Source organism: Thermobia domestica, chromosome 10 (genome assembly GCF_964235325.1).
Source record: "Thermobia domestica chromosome 10, izTheDome1.hap1.1, whole genome shotgun sequence".
Lineage (NCBI taxonomy): Eukaryota > Metazoa > Arthropoda > Insecta > Zygentoma > Lepismatidae > Thermobia > Thermobia domestica.
In genome coordinates this window covers 180,467,681-180,487,605 of record NC_137463.1, presented here as the reverse complement: position 1 = coordinate 180,487,605, position 19,925 = coordinate 180,467,681, and the positions used below count along the sequence as shown (strand labels likewise).

Genomic DNA, 19,925 nt, shown 5'->3' with positions numbered 1-19,925 from the left:
GAACCAACTAAACCCACAGGAAGAAGCAATCGTATTACAGTGTGCTCATGTTTTATCAGTACTATCGCATGTGTTATAGTTGAAAGAAATACTTATCACTACCCTGTATCTTGACACCATTTTATTCATAACTTTCCAACGTTACAGTTTTTATACCTGCCAACTCTAAAACTATGAAGTGATTGTACGTTTAGCGTAATACGAAGTCCATACAGGACATTTTTGCCTCAATTCCTTCTCAGAGTTTTCGAGACTTAAAAGTGGTAATTTGCCTGACGCTCATTTATGATTTTGTGGTATTATTGAAGGCATTTGAAATTGAGGTGGTAAAAAGCTTTTAGCACAGCATTAAGGGTCACTTCATAATCTTTCCACTGGTGTTTGTCTCATATTTGCACTCCATTTCTGAAATATTGAATTTCGCATACATCCTGATTTTCTCATGATTTGCTACACGCCATGTTGGAAATATGGCCGCCGTTAGAATACGGAATGGAATCCGATATTTCTAATCGTATCATTGTTTGCAAAACATGTACCAATATGTGTTCAAATTATCAAAATTTTTAAAAATGGTCGTGTAACCACCATCGTGCGATTTTCGGTAGAATGATAATGTTACACGTCTATATGATCCAGTGAGAACTGGAACCGCTTAATAATACTCAAAATCAGAAAAAAGCATCTCGGGTTAGACACAAATTTGATACAAGCGGTTACTGGAAAAGTATTTAATTTTGCAATAGGAATACCAAAGAAAACCATGATAAGGCAGAAAAATTTAAGTAACTATTCTGTGTATTTTTCTTAGATGTTTCTTTAGATCACTATTTACCATGAAAGTCTTATTGCAGTGCTCACACCTGAACGGTTTCTCTCCTGTGTGACTTCTCATATGAACTTTAATATAACCAGCTTCAGAAAAGGACTTTTTGCATATCTGACAACTGTATGGTCTTTCTCCTGTATGAGTTCTCATGTGATTTCTCAAGCTAGTAGCCACTGCAAAGGCTTTCGCACAGACTTTGCAAATATATCTTTTCTCTCCGGTGTGCACAACCATATGTTTCCTCAAATATCTTACAGTTGCAAATTTTCGTCCGCAGACTTCACAAATATAAGGCTGGTCTCCAGAATGAAGCTTCAAATGAGGAATTAACTGAGCTTTTTCTGCAAAATTCTTCTGACAGTGTGGGCATGTGAAAGGTTTTTGTCCTGTATGAGTTCTCAGGTGACATTCGAGCCCATGTTTCCTAATAAAAGCCTTCTCGCAATACCGACAAGGATACGGCCTATCTCCAGTATGTATTCGTAAGTGAGTCTTAAGACTAAACGCCAATGAGAATGTCTTCTCACACAAATGACACTTAAATGATTTCTCTCCTGTGTGCGTCCTTATATGATATTTAAGATTTGATGATTGGAAAAATGATTTCCCACAATGGTCACACGTAAAAGGACGAATCCCAGCGTGTTTCTTCAAATGAAAGTTTAGATGTCCTTTTTGGTGGTAACTTTTATCACAGCGAGGGCATTTATATGTTTTGTGCGTCTGCTCTTTTGCAGGCAGCTCTGCTGGTAACCTACCAATAATAATAATAATAATAATAATAATAATAATAATAATAATAATAATAATAATAATAATAATAATAATAATAATAATAATAATAATAATAACTTTTAGTGAGAAAAATTAAACCACAAGCTTGGGTCAAATTGTTTTACAGAAGGGAATATCTTTTTTAAAACAAATAAATAAATCGAAATTTAGTGTAATGAAATGATTAACTATGAATGAAAAAAATCATCATTAATTTTGTCATGAAAATCACAAAGTCAATCCTGTGGATGAAACTGGACTAAGATTTTTGTAATATCTTAAATTTTGTACACGCATGACATTATTTTTAAAATCACAAGAACAGGATATGTAATCTTTCTTAAATTGTCGGAAGCAGAAGAAAGGTGCTTGCAAATAATCAAAAAGCATCTGTAGTAATATAATATTGATTGTCAGTAGATATAAGTAACTAATATTTCGAGTAAAATCATGAAAATTTGAAAGCAAATATTGAGGTGAATAACAAATCAAAATACTTATTATTTTTCCATCATTAGATAACAACAATATTTTGTCATGTGAACTTTCCTAAGATTTGGTAAACTTTAAAATACAATATAGGCCTTTAGCAAATTAGAAAGGAAAATTAATTGAAACAAGGACAATAATTCATATAAAAAGACCAGGATGATCAACGAAAGATCATCCTGCATCAAATCTTCGAGTCGCAATGGAGATGCCTCCAAGAAATTTCCACGAACGCAAAAATTTCACATACAGAAAGAAAGACCACTGTCTGGTCAAAGCTAAGCAGAATCTGCTATGGGTAAAGTATGACAATAGAAAACTGTCTATTTGAATACCACGTGATTTTGGGAGGTCTCTAAAGTGACAGGCGGATTTGAATACTTGAATATTCGGCTTATAATGGGCTAGTATTGAGTAAGTTTATGAATTATCTGTTATGTAATTAAGCTTACATAATGTGTTAAATGTCGAACTCAATACTATTAAATGTTTTCAGTTAAATGGCTACATTGTTACGAAAGATATACTTTATATTACTGTACTTCCTTTCTACATGTGCCAGTTCCTCTTAAATCATTTGGTTCATCAATAAAATATTGTCTTTATGACAATAAGAGATTGTAACCAGTACTGGTTTAATTTGACTCTTTAATTTGATTTACAAATTCATTGTTCACTTTTAGTAATTGATGTAACACAATTAAATTTCATCTTTATTTCGATATTTTATTCCTTACTGTTCTTATGCTACACTAAAGACTATTTTAAGAAAAATAGAGTTTTTGTTCTGTTAAAACTGTTACAGAATATTGCACTAGCTGTGTCATTATAAAGTACAGAAAAAACAAGTTTGTTAGTAGAAAGAAAAAAGTCGTATGCAATTTAATACGCGTTTAAGAAAAAGAAAATTTAGAAAATATACGAATTCTGGGAAAGTTAATCGATCTATTTCTGTATGTGTATCTTTCTAAATTCTCATAATATTATATACAAAATGTTATTTACTATACACATCCTACATCAATCTTGAATGCAAAATAGATCATTACTAACTTCATCTGTCACTTGGATTTTACTCTTTAAGACAAAAGCAATCGATTTATTTTTCAAATTTTGTTAGAAACCAATTTTTACGACACAGATATTAGAATTACTTTATTATTACGAGATTACATAAGAAAGTTTAAAAAAGAAAACTTTATACAATTGAATACCAAGTTTACAACAGGAAAAGAAAACCCAGAAAATATACGTACTCTGCAAAGCCTACGATGCTTTCAGGGTTGTTCTCTTCCTTTATTTCTACGATGCTCTCAGAATTGTTCTCGTCTTTTATTTTTGAATTCACTTGAACACAGTTTTTCAATTCATTTGAATTGCTATTACAGTTTGTAAGGACTTGATTTGGACAAGCATCAAAACTGTGAAAAACTTCCGACTTGAAATTGTTTGAAGTTTGATTATGCAACACAGTGGACATTTTAGTTAAGTTATCACTTTGATACCCACTTTTTGATTCTACTAAAGGTAAAATCATTTCTTGTTCAGAGAATTCTCTATCACAATTCACACTTTTATTCCTCTCCCTAACATTTATCAATTCATGGTGTTGTCCTCGTTGATCATTATCATCTGCTTCTTCCGAAAGAAACTTTCCTTCGTCAACCTCTGCCTTTACTACTACAAATTCTATGGATGGATCCATGATGACTGCTTTCACATCTAAAAAAAGAAAGGAAATACTGTTAGTTATAGTTACATATTCACGATTAATTTTACATGTAAGCATCTGATAGTATATTTCTAACAGCAGTAAACCAGTGAGTTAACCTTTTGTTTCATGCCGTAAAAAATAATCAATGCAAGCTTATTTATTTTTATATTACCATACATGTAATTATCTCCTTCTTTTGATTAAATATTGCATTTTGAGCAAGAAAATGCCCAATTCTATATGAAAACAGTGTTACAATATTCATAGTTTCTAGGAATGTATCCTGTCTCCATTATTTATATGTAACTGACCAGTTTATTTCCCTTGAAAGTTGTAATAAAAACAGTGTTAAAAATCACAGGAAAATCCAATTTATAAACCTCTATTTGGATACTTTAAAGGCCCAAATTCCAATGACTTAAACACCTAATGCATGAATAAGTATGCAGTTCCAAGAATTTTTAACTGGACAGACAGCAAATAAACGAATGCAGTTTGAACAAGTCTTAGTTATCCATAAGCAACCGTAGGAAAGAGAAAGTTACTTGTAGGCTACTGTAGCTTAAGCTAGCTACAATTGTTGATTTAGTTCAGGATAGGTTAAGGATAGAGCAGGGTTTGGAAGTTACGTTGGCTAGGACTGAGTTACCTAATTTTGGCAAGAACACAGATTTAAAATAGCCCAGTGTAAAAATGTAAATTCTATTGGTTAAATCTTAAGCACAAAGGAAGAGTAATGTCCACGGAACCCATTTATGCACACCGTAAAACTGCAATCACACTAAGGTGATAGAAATAAAATAAATAATATAGAATAACTATCATGTAGTATTCCGAAAGGCAAGGCTGCTGAAAGATAGCTTATGTCTTGCTGCAAAAAGTTTGCATTTGAGCAGTGATATTACAATGAACGGTAAATCGCGTACGATAAATAATAATAATAATTAACTAACTAACTAACTAACTAAATCTATGGCCTATGGAACCCGGGGGTTCAATGCCGCGTTCACAAAAGCTCTCCACTGACTTCTATCTTTAGCTAACTGCGTCCAGTTTCTACTTTGTATTCCAATCTCTGCGAGATCCATCTTAATATTGTCCTCCTATCTGCGCCTAGGTCTTCCTAATGGTCGTTTTCCGATTGGTCTTCCAGTCAAGACTTTGAAAACGTTTCTACTTTCTTCCATTCTAGCTAAATGACCCGCCCACCTAAGCCTCCTAGACTTGACGACCCTAACAATGTTGGGTAAACCATATAAATTATGTAGTTCCTCGTTATGAAGTTTCCGCCATTCCCGTTCCTCTTGGGTCCGAATATTCGTCTCAGGATCTTGTTCTCAAATACTTTCAGTCTATGTTCTTCCCTCAGAGTAAGTGACCATGTTTCGCAGCCATACAAAACAACAGGCATGATTACCGTTTTGTATATTTTAAGCTTCAAATTCCTCGACAGAATTCGCAACGACAAGAGATTTTGAACCGAATAGTAACACGAATTCCCTGCTTTTAGTCGACATTTAATTTCTTCGTGAATATGATTTTCGTGTTAAAATATTAAATAATACTTTTGATAATAATAATAATAATAATAATAATAATAATAATAATAATAATAATAATAAACATATTCCATGCTGACAAGAATTGTTAGGAGCATATAGTGTGCATACTTTTGTCCGCCCTTTTGAAAGTAATCGTCTTTCATGATCATAAAGCAGCTGTCAATTATAAACTGTGAACAGACTAGAAAAAGAAGAGGATAATGAAAAGTCTGAAAACAATCGAGTCTCTAGTCAAAATAACTTTCCGAAAAACGTGTTTTCTTGTAACCTATGATGCGTTTAAAAACTGAACTCCACTACAAGAGTAAGACTGTACAGTCATGCAATAAATAATTCTGCCTTTCAAGTCATACGAAAGAGGGGAAATTTTTCCTGCCATGTTCATATGATTTAATTCCCTCAAGATACCTGCTGCTTTCACGTGGGGTCTGCAAGTAGCTGGCTTTCCCAAGCAAAAACAGAGTTTGCTGAAAAGTAGTCTTATTTCCGATATTAAGTTTGGTGCTTTCAGATAGAGGAAAAATAGTCTTTGAATTTATGTTTGACGAAAAGAGAATAAACAAAATAATTCATACGCAATATTCTACAATCGCCTTATTACTTGTTACAATACACTTACATATGAAAATATTTGTTCTACCCCAGCAGTAGTTATCTTTCCAAAGTGTTTGTTCCCCCCCCCCCAATTCACAATTTCCCGGTATCCCTCAAAAATAAACAGTAGACTACTTCATTTGGTAGTCTCTGTCACCCTTATTTTGAACAAAATCATTCTATGTCCACTTACGCCTCCCGTCAGAATGTTGACCTTTCGATCTAAAGAGAATGCTTATTCATGCTAAATTTTCATTTATAATTAGCGTTCTTCAAGGAATCATTAGGGTACAATCGAAGTTCGGTTGTACCATTTTCAATGAAAAATTATGCTACCTACAAATAAATAAAAATAAACAAAAATAAAAACCTTCATGGGCGCTTCCAAAGTCCTAAATCTCTCTTGTGAAGACTTTAGTTCTGCCCATAACTAAGTTTTATCTGTGCCGAAAGTAGAAAACAGTGAAAAGTTTGGTTTGAAAATATAACCAGGCTTTCTTTCAGGAAATTTTGTTCGTAGTAAAAATTGAAAATGTGAAGGAGATGCAATTAGTCACTACTCGCTAAAGAATGTGTCCTGCACAACAGAAACATGTAATAGCAATTAATTTACATTAGCTCCATGTAAGGGGGCGTCTGGGGTGTAAATTATTTGACACCCCAGCAGCGTCCCTGGAAAGAACACTAATATTTGCACCATACGATACACATTTTCAAGACACGATGATCATGGAGTATGAAAAAGCTATTAGTTTAAAAATCTTTAAAATTCTTCTTCTAAATTTGAAACATGTTTCGTTCAAAACAAGTACTAACTAACTAACTAACTCTATGGCCTATGGAACCCGGAAGTTCAGTGCCGCGTTCACAAAAACTCTCCACTGACTTCTATCCTTAGCTAATTGCATCCAGTTTCTACTTTGTATTCCTATCTCTGCGAGATCCATCTTAATATTATCCTCCCATCTGCGCCTAGGTCTTCCTAATGGTCGTTTTCCTATGGGTCTACCAGTCAAGACTTTGAAAGCGTTTCTACTTTCTTCCATTCTAGCTACATGACCTGCCCACCTAAGCCTCCTAGACTTGACGACCCTAACAATGTTGGGTAAACCGTATAAACTATGTAGTTCCTCGTTATGAAGCTTCAGCCATTCCCCATTCTCGTTCAAAACAAGTACTAGTATGTATGAATGAATGATTGGAGGAAATGGGGACGCAGCATCGAGGCTATAAGTTCCGTCACGACTGACTCGGCTGCTCATGACTGCAAAAGTAAAAGAGGAAAAGGCTAAAACGAATAGTGTTTGAATGAACAAAGGCGCTGCTAAATAAACAGGAGGAAAAAAAAGCTAAAGTAGAAGATAAAAGAATAAATAAGATAAAATATATAAGAAGAACAATATATAGAAAAAACACTAAAAGCGAGAGAAAATATAAAAATTTAGCAGCAATAAAACAATAACTACAAACTAAAAAACTCAGAGAACGTGAGCAACCACAGAATCATAAATGAACTTAAGTACCCGGCTAACAACATCACTATGATCTCACAAGGCACGGGTAAGTAGACAATGCAGTCCAAGACGTTCTATCAGATCTAAGTTTTCAGCATAGAACGAAGAAAAAAAGGAAAGGAAGCTCAAATATAAAAATAGGCAACTGCCAAGATGGAGTAAAATATTTTATCTTTGTGAAAGGAATATTACACAATTCTCTTCATTCTTTTATGAGAATTAAAAGTAAATGTTCCGAAACATAGTTGGATTTTTAAACACTAAATGCCAAGAACCAGGTAAACGTCTCATTGTGTTCTCTACTTGAAATAAGTGTCATATACTTTCTTTCTCTCTGTCTCTTCACGACAAAAGTAAGCAAAACAACCTGAAGGCAACCTGACCCGAACCTGAAGGCAAAACGACATATAGCAAACAAGAGCCTTCAACATGCACTACTTCTTTTACCGTACTCAGCCGATCAGACGAATTGGACTTCACCCCAGCAATATCTTGGGAGATCACTAAAGCAGGGTTCCCACAAGAAAGTGAAGATTGATTTCCCTGACAAAAGTTCTAGTTTTCCCTGACAAATTCTTGCATATAAATGGAAAAATATGGGGTAAGTACAATCATACACTTTTTAACAGCATCCTCTATCCCCATAGCCGTGCAACACACTCCTTTAATTACCATTTACATATTTGTTACCTTCAATATGAGTATTTGTTATTTTCATAAAATTTATCACGTAAGTATAACATATGTATGATAGAATACCACATACCTCGACATTGCAAATTACACTTTTTTTTTTCTTGAAAAAACAATATTACATACAGACAAGAATATATTGCCAACTCTCCCTGAGACCTATTACTATCCGTTCTAAAATGAAATGAAATGAAATCTTTCTGTAAGTTTTACGTCCCACGATTATGCCAGCTAGGCTAAAGGAGACAGTGATGATGAGAAATAATTGAAATTGTGGAATGAAGAAAGTGGGAGGAAACGGCAGAATCCCGAGAAAACCCACGCACACGGTGTTTACCCACCAAAGTTTTCCTGGTGCGAGCTCGGATCGAACCAAGGACTCCATGCAGAGGTGAACGCTCTACCGCTAAGCCACCGTGGCCCACTATCAGTCTTAATATTGCCAATGCTGAGACATGTTAATCCTCACATTTAAATTTTTAAACAAAATTTTGTTTTCCTTTCAGTTCTTGAATTTGTTCTACGAAAGCGTCTTGTTCTTGTTTGTAACATAATTCCATTTGTTTCTTCTTTGCTTCCAATTTCTTAACTTCAGCACTTAGTTTTCTTTTTTCACCTTTGATTTTACTTTCCTCAGCATTTTTGATTTGTTTCTGTTTAAGGTATTCATCATAGCGTCTCTGAGCTGAACGAACTGGGAGAAGCATTCCACGATCAACAGAAACAGATTCTACACCTCCATAGTACATAATTGCATAATGCACCTGCCTTTGCGATACCACAGAATCTTCGATTTGGTTTTCTACAATAGTTGTCTTATTGATTGAGAACCCGCCTCCACTGAGGTATTGCCGTGGGATGAAATTAAACACTTTCACAGCATGCCACAAATCAGAATATTCTTCTTTCCTGGACATTACCTTTGTCAAGAAGTCATCTAACCTGATGCTGCCCATCTTCTCTTCGTATTATCTGAAGTCAAGAGATCCCTGAATTTCAGCACAGAAAGACATAAATTGAAGCTTTGCTTTCTCAGCTACAGGATCAGATATTCTGTTATGCTCATGCATAGTTTGTAGGATGCGTTTCAATCTAGTCTGGACAAGTTCTGAATAGTTCTTATGTACCCTGGGGTCCAAAGCTGACAGAGGTCGTACTGAGCTTCAGTGCTCCTTTCCACAAACTTCTTTTTCTCCCAGCAGAAAGTTTCGACAGTCAAGCTTGAAAGCTAGTTTATTTTTATCTGATGCTTTCAGTTCTTTCAGTAGACTTTCTGTCTTAAAACCGATGTCCACGAAGATGACAAGTCATACTTCGATTTCTGCTTTTACATGTTCAATTATCCCCCCACCCCTCTCTGTCTTATACACAAATACACACACTACCTCACTGCTTCAGCAGAAAATAGCAACACTGCATCACTGTCATCACTGGAAATGCTGTATCATTGTTGTCCTCTTAACATATCAATCTGTACAACTGATGCAAAAGGAACATTTTTTAAGATTTAAAAAAAAAAAAAAAAAAAAAATGTCACACTTGCAGATTTGCGTTTCCCAACTTTCCATGACATTTTACACAAAATGCATGATTTCCAAGACTTTCCCTGACATTCCCTGATTTTCCAGAATGTGGTAAACCTGTAAAGAATGTGTGTTTAAGCACTTAGAAAAAGGCTCTTATTAAAAAATTGGCACTAAAATCGAACTAAATGAAGATAGTCATTCAATGATACAAACGCCGTAACTTGGAACTTTTCTGGAAGATGGTGCCCATAAGAAAAACAAGTTGTGTCGCCTAGAATTTAAAACATTAATAAACATTTTTATTACTTCTAGAGGACCCAATTGGCTCTTTACTGAAGTTGGGCTTAGAATACATTTTTGTTTCATTTTATGGTAGATTATTTTGTTGAGATGATGGGCCAGCAGCAGCACCTTTTGGAACTGGTATGGTGGACCCATTTCATGTTTTACTAATTGAGGGAGTGAATATTTGAAACAGTTTAAAGTCTTAAGAAATATACCTTATTTTGGGGGGTCCTAATAGTAAACATTTTACTAAGATGAGTTCAGATCACATTTTTGTTTCATGTAAGTTTATATATATATGGTGAGCCTATCCCATCCTTCATCGATACATCCATGTTCACATCATATAAAATGAAATAAGGAAGTTTTATCTTATGTGAGTCCCCTTGAATATGGGAAGTTTAAATGAGGGCAAACAGTGGGTGCACCCATGTAATTTCATATAGATATGAAATACAGAAACCTATATACCTATATGAAATTACAACCGTCATAGATGCTGAATATAAGAATACATGTATTGTCCAAACACACTAGTGGTCTGTGGTACAACCCACGTGGTCCGAGTGGAAAGCATCGAACTCGAGAATGAATGGCTGTTCTGGGTAGCGGACTGGGTGGCGTAGTTGTTAACGCATCGGCACTGTATGCCGGAGGTCCCGGGTTCGAGTCTCAGTCCAATTAACCACTTTTCACTCTTTGTATGTTATAGAATTCACATCTACAGAGGATCTGGTGTGTTATAAATTGGTTCTTTCCTCTTTCATTAATATCTACATGCAATTACAACCGTCATAGGTGTTCAATATATGGACACAAGAATTGTCCAAGCACAGCAGAGGTCTGTGATATAACTCACGTGGTCCGAGTGGAGAGCATCGACCTCGAAAATGGGTGTCTGTTCTGGGAAGCGGACTGGATGGCGCAGTGGTTAACGCATCTGCACGGTATGCCGGAGGTCCCGGGTCTGAGTCCCGGTCCAGTCAGTCACTTTTTCACTCTTTGTACGTTATAGAATTCACATCTACAGAAGATTTGGTGTGTTAAAAAATCAGTTCTTTCCTCTTTCATTAATCATCTTTCAATAACTGTATCTACATGATATAATTATTATCATGAAATACTGATTTAAAGAAAGGAAACAAATAATATAAGGCGAAATACGCAATGTAAACTTCAAATTGACGAACGAATGAAATGAAATTCCGCAAAGTCAGGCATCTTGCCTAACATTCGGTCTATATTTATTACTCTTTTATTTATTCCTTCTATTGATTTCTAGAACAATCATCGTTATCCGTACATTTTCCTTGTCCCTCGAAGTCCTTATTTCATATCTACTATTATTCACTTCTTCCTTTCCTTCTGTGTGACCTATGTTTGGGTAATCTTGTGTCACTTTGTTCTTCTCAATGTTTTCCTCCGTTACCATAATTGTTAAATCATGATCTGCCTTTCTAACTTCAGAAAAATGCATATTGGGATTGATGTCAGAATTATATACATAATCTGTGACAGTTAGTTGCTTGATTGGAACTGCTGACACCGTCTTGAACTATGTGGTGGTGTTGTGCATATTGCATCTATTGTACTGTTGAATCACTTTCCTGTGGCGGAAAATAAGTGATGAAGGGGTTGTATATAGAATTAAATGCAAAGACTGTGCTATGAGTTATATAGGAGAAATAGGAAAGAGGTTGGAAGAAAAGATTAAACAACACAGGAACGACGCTAGATTGAAGAGGGATAGTAACGCAATATATATAAACATGTGAAGGAGACAGGACATGAAATAGACTGGATAGATGTAGAGGGGCTGGAAAGAAAGAGAAGAAAAATTTTAAGAAAATGGAAAGAATCAGAATGGATACAAAAGGAAGGAAGCGAGGAACTTATGAACTGGACTACTGGACTAAATATACATGATGTACGGATAAAGATATTGGATAATGCAGACAAGAAAGAAAAGGTAAGACAGGTGTATTGAATAGAGATAGCCAATTAAAAGTTTAAGATTCTTAACAGTGAAAGTTGTATTATAAAAATTGTATTCAATCAACTAAAAACTGTTAAAAATGAAAACACGGATCTTCTTCGTTCCTAGATATGGTCTCCTGTCATTTACTGAGATATATAAGCTGTAGTTTTAGAAATTATATTTTATAATGTGTCTGATGAAGGCAAAGATACTTTGCCGAAACTGTAATGCTACTATTTATTAGATAGTATATGCTTTGATCAGAATTTGTATTTTATTTTATACAAAAAGTTCCAAAGGTTGAATGAGTGGTATTCATAACTTAGCATTTTTTTTTCAAAACTACTTCATGCGCCCAGATACCATTGAATTCTGAAATTTTGCACAATGGAGGCAAATCGTGGCACATGACGAAACATCTACAAAGTATGCGATCGAAACATATCATATATCTACATAACAAAATCACGTAGTTTTAAATGTGCCCATACAGTCAAGTTGTCATAGAAATCCATAAAGCAAGAACGTATATTTAAATATTGACACAAAGATAACTTCCATTAATACTCCGAACAAAAACTACTTTATTCAACTACAATATATATATATATATATATATATATATATATATATATATATATATATATATGTATAAGGGCATCCCACAAAATGCAAGACTCAACAGAAAGATTCGGCACCCCCCATTCCATGTCCAGTCATAATATTTATTATGAATTGCTAAGTGGTCTATACAGTATGCAAACAGGATGGCGTACTTTCAGCAAAATGTTTAATATAACAAGTTAGCCAAACATACGGTAAGTATCATTTATTTCTTGCGCAATAAATTACCCTTTTCAATAAATTAGGTTATTAGTGAAAATAATGGAAAAACTCATAAAATTCCGAACTAGGACCCATCTTTAAGATATTTTTCTGCAACATATTACATTCGATACTTAATTCAACATATTCATTCTAAACTAAGGAGAGTAAGAAATAAATCGACCTAAAAAATTACTTTGCCATATAAATATCCTTACTAACTCATCTAGGTACAGATCTAAAATATGAGTGCAAATGCTACTTGAACGTTTATCGAACAACTCATATAGTATCGATCAAGTTTACTTGGACGTATGCGTGAAATATATGATACATAACCCAGAACATCTTTAACCCATATACCTCAGCAGGAAATTCAGGAGTAGGTAAATTTACTAATAGACTACACGCACTAACAGATTGACTTCCACAAAATAACTGAAACACTAATCAACATACTTCCTTCGAACTACAAATGATAAAAGAAAACTTGATTTGTAATCATCAATAAAATGAAGTGTAATTAAATCTTCCAGTTTAACATCCCACGATTATGCCCTTTAGGCTAAAGGAGACGGACGATTAAGGCAAGTGAATGATGGAAAAATCGGTGGAATGAGAATTTTGGAAGAAACGGGAGTACACTGAGAAAACCCACGGGCATGATATTGATCACTACAAACTTACTTAACCGAGTAAAATATCAATGAAACTCACGTCTAAATTTTCTATTTCGAAAGCTTGGGTAACAGATAATATTAATCAGTCATGAAAACTATTTATAGGAGTAGGCAATGCGGAAGAAACGTCACACGTCAGCCTCTTGACATATCTTTGAAAGTAACTGTCGCGTGGGAATTGCTGACAAGGATAGTATACGAAGTTAAAAGTGTATTATTGCAAAGTTACCTCTTTCACCTATCAGAAGAGAGAGACGGGACTGAGAACCAAGTTATCTTTACATTAAAACTTGGGATTTTACAATATCTTCCAAAACGGAGAAAATAACTAAATTTTGTGTGCTCCGAATTTTGAAGATATAGGCCTAAAAGGTTCTGAAAGTTGAACTGGTTCCGCAGTGTACACCACCATAAAACAACGGCCCAACCGCTAAAGAAGTGAACGTAGACATCGCACAAGGTCCCACAAATAGCAATTTCCAGCAAACAAATTAATCGTTACAAACTAAAATTTTATATCGGACAGCTTACCAGGTAGGCAATGTTTCTTCATTTGAGCTAACATAAATGTAGTGAAGCTAATATAAAAGTTCCCAGCTCGCGCCGCATGGACTTTGTGGTGGACAAACACCGTGCTCGTGGGTTTCCTCGGGGCTCTCCCGTTTCCTCCCACTTTCTTCATTCTACCATTTCACTCATCTCTCATGATCACCGTCTCTTTTAGCCTAACCGTGGGACATAAAACTTAAAGATTTCATTTCATTTCAATTCTAATATAAAGGTGGTGATGATCAACAACATTCTGATGATGATATTATTAGTATTATTCGCTTTTACATTGTGTCGCTAATTTGCTAAAACAGAGCTACTTAAAAGAGTCAAACTTAGAACAGAATTGGGAACCAAATTTAAACACCATGATTTTCTTCCATAGCTGTTCTAGTATTTACGAAGCCATCAGAGAATATTAACAATCAATTTGAAAACTAGAGTGTAAAATGTCTTAGGGCATCATTTGAAGCACAAGAAAAATTATATCTGTTCTGAATTTGACGGATTAAGTCTGCACGAGTATAAATATTTGTACCATAAAAGATAAATTGTACATCAATAGTTATGTCTTGTGTATATAAAACTATCTTGACATGTTTTATGTAAGCTCACAGATTCATTCTATAATAGTAATATTACAGACTAAACATATTCTTATATTTATTATATGGTACTATGGTATAACAGGGTGTCTACTAAAATTCCAAAATGAAATTTCGTGACTTTTTCGTGACCTTTTCTTTATCAAACCATAAAATTTCGGAACATCCTCAAGCGCGAAGTTGAATGCGAATTAGGCCGAATTTTCATGCATGCGATTTGGTAGCGATTTTGTAGCGTCTGAAGCCGACCATACACATCTTAGGTGGTGAATTTTGATGTTTTGTAGAACAAAATTTTCCAATCTGTACGTATGTTTGTACAGATAAAAAAAATCGTGACTCAAAACCTAAATTTCGTGACATTTTCTTGACTTTCATGACCGTTTTCTCATTTCGTGACTTTCGTGACGGATAGACACCCTGTATAAGTTCCAAAGTTAGTCGTTCATTTCTAGAAAAATGTGGAGATTTACCGAGAAGTGGATAATTTGCTCGTTAGTATGCTTGACAATATGTAAGGAGAGCGGAATTTGTTTTTATTTATTTTTTTATTTATTTATTTTTTTTTTATAAGCGGTTATAAACACGAAATTATTTGGCAAGCGGAGGGAACTACTTGGCACAAGGTTAACACATGGTTGGATTGTGGAAAAGTAACGAGCAATTTTATTCTAAACATGACTGCAGGTGTGCAGAGGCGTTGTCATGGATGTGAACTAATAGAAATACAGTTTGTGAAACAAAACGGTACGATAGTAAGGACAATCTTCAGACAGGCGACTAACTCCGGAAATTTATCTCTGGTCTAGCCGACCTAACCTTACACTTTTTATCGAAAATCAGGTGGACGACTAACTTCGGAATAAATGCCAAAAATATACTAGCTACCCCAGTTTGTGGATCCATAAATTTGTAAAATTTAGAGAAGAAACATCTCACATTATTTCCAAATAGAAATTATAAACAATGAAAATATGTGGGAATAGTACTTTTTACATTCCTAATAATTTTAAAACGTAATCCAAAGTATACGCTTCTAAGCACGTTATGTTCTATAAGGGACTAAATTAGTATGTCGACGCTGTGTGTTAAGTACTGATCCATAACGAGAAAGCTGTCTGACAAGTACGGCGTCAATTAAGACGGGTGTTCGGTCTTCAGTATCCTTGGTTACGCACATACCAACCGGCGCTTACACACCCCAGCTTACGTACTTACCAGCTTAGCCCTACCCAGCTTACGTACTGTAGTTTTTATACGAGCTGTATTTGTACCCACGACGGTTTAACCTTCCTAAAGTAGGCTAAACTGCCGCAAATGGCGACTCTGGGTAAGATCCACATGAGCTTCTTTTCAACGTTTTATTATACTTATTTGTTCTTTCTTTTATGGTGGTCATTCACTTTGGGTATATTTCAGTTTCTGCCCCAATCTTGGAGATATAAGATCTCCACTGTTACTTAGTTCACAAAATATAGCTAAGTGAGCCAAGAGAGGGATCGCTGATAAAGGGATCGCTGTTTTCTACCTTTATCATAATTTAGACAAAAGGGATCCCAATTATGATAAAGGGATCCCAATTATGATAAAGGGATCGCTGTTTTCTACCTTTATCATAATTTAGACAAAAGCTAGGTACTCGGTTCTGGAACCACGAAACGAGTTGGGGAAGATTCTAAATGCCATCCTTCACTTCTTTCTTATTCTCATGCTGGCATTTCGTCTAATTCTGTTCATTTTCCCGTAACTTTAGTATTTCGGGGCCGCCATCTGCGGAGCTTAACCCATGAAGTGAATCCGCCACCCAGAAATATAATTTCTTCCACGAGAAATAACTCATAACATACTAGGAGTGCATTTCCCAATGAAAGAAGGGTGCTGGTCAAATTTTGGCACATCACATTTTGAAAAATTTGCAGGTAAAATTCAATATTCTGTATGAAAATACATATTTAGAAGGAAGAAATTTTTGACGGTGACAGAATTAAATACAAAATAATACAGCCGTATTTTAGGTTTACAAGTGTAGGGTTACTAATGTTCAAAAGTGCTTTACGACGGATAGAACATGCGAGTGCATTACATAACTGTATTAAATACTATTTTGGGGGCCGCGGTGGCTCAGTGGTAGAGTGTTCACCTCTGGTGCTAGGGGTCTCGGGTTCAAACCCTGCTCCCGCCAAGTGAACTTTGTGGTGGACAAACACCGTGTGCGTGGGTTTTCTCCCGTTTCCTCCCACTTTCTTCATTCCACCATTTCATTCATTACTCATTATCACCGTCTCCTTTAGCCTAACCGGCATAACCGTGGGACGTAAAACTCAAAATTTCATTTCATTTCATTTTAATACTATTTTACACTTTTTCTTCACAGTATACAGAAGTTGTGGGTTAAGTTTAGAGTGGAAATAAAAATTAGGAAAATTTACAGGAGAAATGAGGTAAGAAATAATAATGTGGGGTACTTATGTGATGTTTAGATGCGTAAGTTTGACAGTAAAGTTTTGTTTAATATGAAGAAGAAAAATAATAATGTAGAAGTGATACTATTTGCAAGACGTGGGGCCGCGGTGGCTCAGTGGTAGAGCGTTCATCTCTTGTGCTTGGGGCCCCGGGTTCGATCCCAGACCCCCCCAATTGAACTTTGTGGTGGACAAACACCGTGTGCGTGGGTTTCCTCAGGGTTCTCCAGTTTCCTCCCACTTTCTTCGTCCACCATTTCATTCATTACTCATCACCGTCTCCTTTAGCCTAACCGGCATAATCGTGGGACGTAAAACTCAAAGATTTCATTTTATTTGCAAGACGCGGAAAGTTTTGATGATTCAGCAGCATGTTTGTCGTATAGGGTGACGAATTAGTGCGTTGAATGTGATATTTCCGTGTTGAGTTTTACAGAATTATAAAAGAATAATGAACAGAATCTATTAAATTTTTATGAGAGCTAGTTCCATTCACTGTTCTAGTCTAACTAAAGTCTTACCGGGTAACCTAACCTAACTTTAACCAAACCTAGCCTAACCTAATAACTTTTAATGTTTTAACTGCTTTTTTGTAGGTTTGAAACTGGAGGGGTAATTCAAAACTTAAGCCGAAGTTGTATTTTATGTTTACAATGGAGCGTTACTAATGTACAACCGTTACAAGCGCTATTGAACTTGTATCATTGCCCCCCCCCCAAAAAAAAATAAATAAATAAAATAAAATAACAAAAAAAAATCACTAAAGTCTCTTACATATCTATCTACCGTCGCCTACGCGCCTGCCCCTCTCGAATGTAGCTATCGCACAGGGCCACTAGCCTCGTACTGCCGTGCCTTTTATATTTTTGCATCTTAGTGGCTACCTAACACAAATTTTGTTCGCTTTTTGCCCTGTCGACTCCGTATTTATACGCAAATCATAAAAGATTTGTAATTTTCAAGTTACTTCTGACGTCCGCTTGAATTTTATCTATGCTGTAAACTGTGTGAAATGAATATTAAACTTTGGTAGAGAAAGAAACCAAACCCAGCTACTAACTTATGTGGGCCAAGCCCGTAGCCAACCCAAAAATGTAGGAAGGGGGCAGAATTTAGGGGGGCATGATCCAACCATATTATAGTTCAATTGCAAGTCCGTGCAAATTTCAGGGGGCCAATAAAAATTTAGGGGTTCCAGTCCTGTAGCCAACCGTGGATATGGGCCTGGGGGACCCGTGTTCTAAAACCTTCCCGGTGAACTTTACACGCTCCAGCTGCGCATCGAGAAGGTCCACTTTCAAAGGACGTAGTAGAATAGGGAAGAGTAGAGTAACAAAGGGATAAGTAGGGAAGGTGTAATAAGGGGTTAACTTATGTTTAGGGAAGTTTTGATCCAGTTAATAGGGTGTAATTTCTCGTTTCTGAGGGAGTATACCAGGTGGAGCGGGCACTGTAAAGATAACCTGAAGATGATTAGTGAAAGAATGATTACTTTTCAACGTTTTCAGTGGTGTACCAAAACTTGACCTACACGCACAAGTAGATTCGTGAATTACATATGGATCTATTAACTGGGGAACACGAATATTTTTTTTTTTTTGTTACCTTTATCATATATAATTATTAAATAAATATATGGTCATGTTCAACGCAGAAATAAATAAAACAGACTATACTTTCCATTCATAAAACACAAAGTATTACACAAAATACATCAAATCACCTTTTATTAAGTTAATACGTCTTACTGCTACGTCTCTTTCTTCTCCCCCTTGATGGTTTAAGTGTATGACCAATGAGCAACCCAAACGGTAAAATGGTATATCTCTCTCCAATGTTTTGCTGCTCCAGACAGATGGTCACTGAGCAGTCCAATCTGCAAAATGGGGATCTGGATATTTAAAAATGAATTATCCAGGATGAATCCGGGAACGAAATGAGAAGCACAATACATCAATCATTTCAGGTGGAACACTAACTACGAAGATACTATATACCACATTCTGCTATGAATAGGGCGACAATACGTCCCGTTTTAGCGGCGTGTCTCGGTCGTCCCGTCAGTGGATGGAAAAATGTAGTATTTGTCCCGTTTTATGCACGTGAAAGAAGTAAATAACAAACCCTGTACCTTTACTCCTTGTAATAATAATAATAAATAATAACAAAGAGGCAAGAATTGAACTGAAATTCCCTAAACTAAAAAGATCTATAGTTCGTAGTACTGCTCGAAAGGCAGCAGAGGTTTTAGCAGTTTGTTGTTCGTTGAACAAATTTCAACATCCTTCCTTTTTCAAAGTATCAAATTATTTGACCCCGTTCTGAACGAAGAGAGAGAGAAAGTCAGAGGGAGAGGAGGGGAGCTTTGATATCAGGACGATGATAAGAACAAAGGTAGGCCTAAAAGTCCAGAGTTGCTATTTCAGGGCCAGTAGCAATCCTAGCCACATTCTTTTCACTTCTAGCCATTATATAGTCAATTTTCACATTCATTCTTAGGTATTTAAAAATATAGTCATTATAAGTAAATTGTATTTATGTAGATAGAGGAAACTTAGGATATAGTATACGTAAGACCGCATCAATTCCAGAAGGAGCTGGACGCTCATACTTTTAGGGATTATTCATTGAGTATCTACGAACTTAAATAGGGGGTAACAAACCCACTTTCATTTACTTACCGACTGATACGAAAATAAAAAAAAACGTAGTTGTCTTATACTTTGTTGTTGTTCCTCAGTCGTGTTTACCTTCACGACTGCTGATGTGCAAATGTCTGAGGTGTATCTAGTAGTACCAAGTCATGCATGATTGCTTAGCGGTGTTTGCAGTCAGAAAGGAAGTTT

General features: G+C 35.5%; 1 protein-coding gene across 1 annotated transcript; it reads right to left on the bottom strand.

Moving 5' to 3' along the window:
- Positions 1–716: 716 nt before the first annotated feature.
- Positions 717–18,877, bottom strand: LOC145662860 (uncharacterized). The gene is made up of 3 exons (XM_081728797.1): positions 18,803–18,877; positions 3,349–3,814; positions 717–1,583 (listed from the first exon to the last, which is right to left on the bottom strand). The coding sequence occupies exons 2-3, from the start codon at positions 3,795–3,797 to the stop codon at positions 782–784; spliced, it is 1,251 nt and encodes a 416-aa protein (XP_081584923.1). The 5' UTR covers positions 3,798–3,814; positions 18,803–18,877; the 3' UTR covers positions 717–781.
- Positions 18,878–19,925: the final 1,048 nt, after the last annotated feature.

What these genes read in the sequence shown, in the direction of transcription:
- LOC145662860 (XM_081728797.1), bottom strand. Translation starts at nt 3,797, where the DNA reads ATGGATCCATCCATAGAATTTGTAGTAGTAAAGGCAGAGGTTGACGAA. An exon ending in AGCATCGTAGGCTTTGCAGA is followed by an intron (nt 1,584 to 3,348) that starts GTACGTATATTT and finishes TATTATTGGTAG; the next exon opens with GTTACCAGCAGAGCTGCCTG.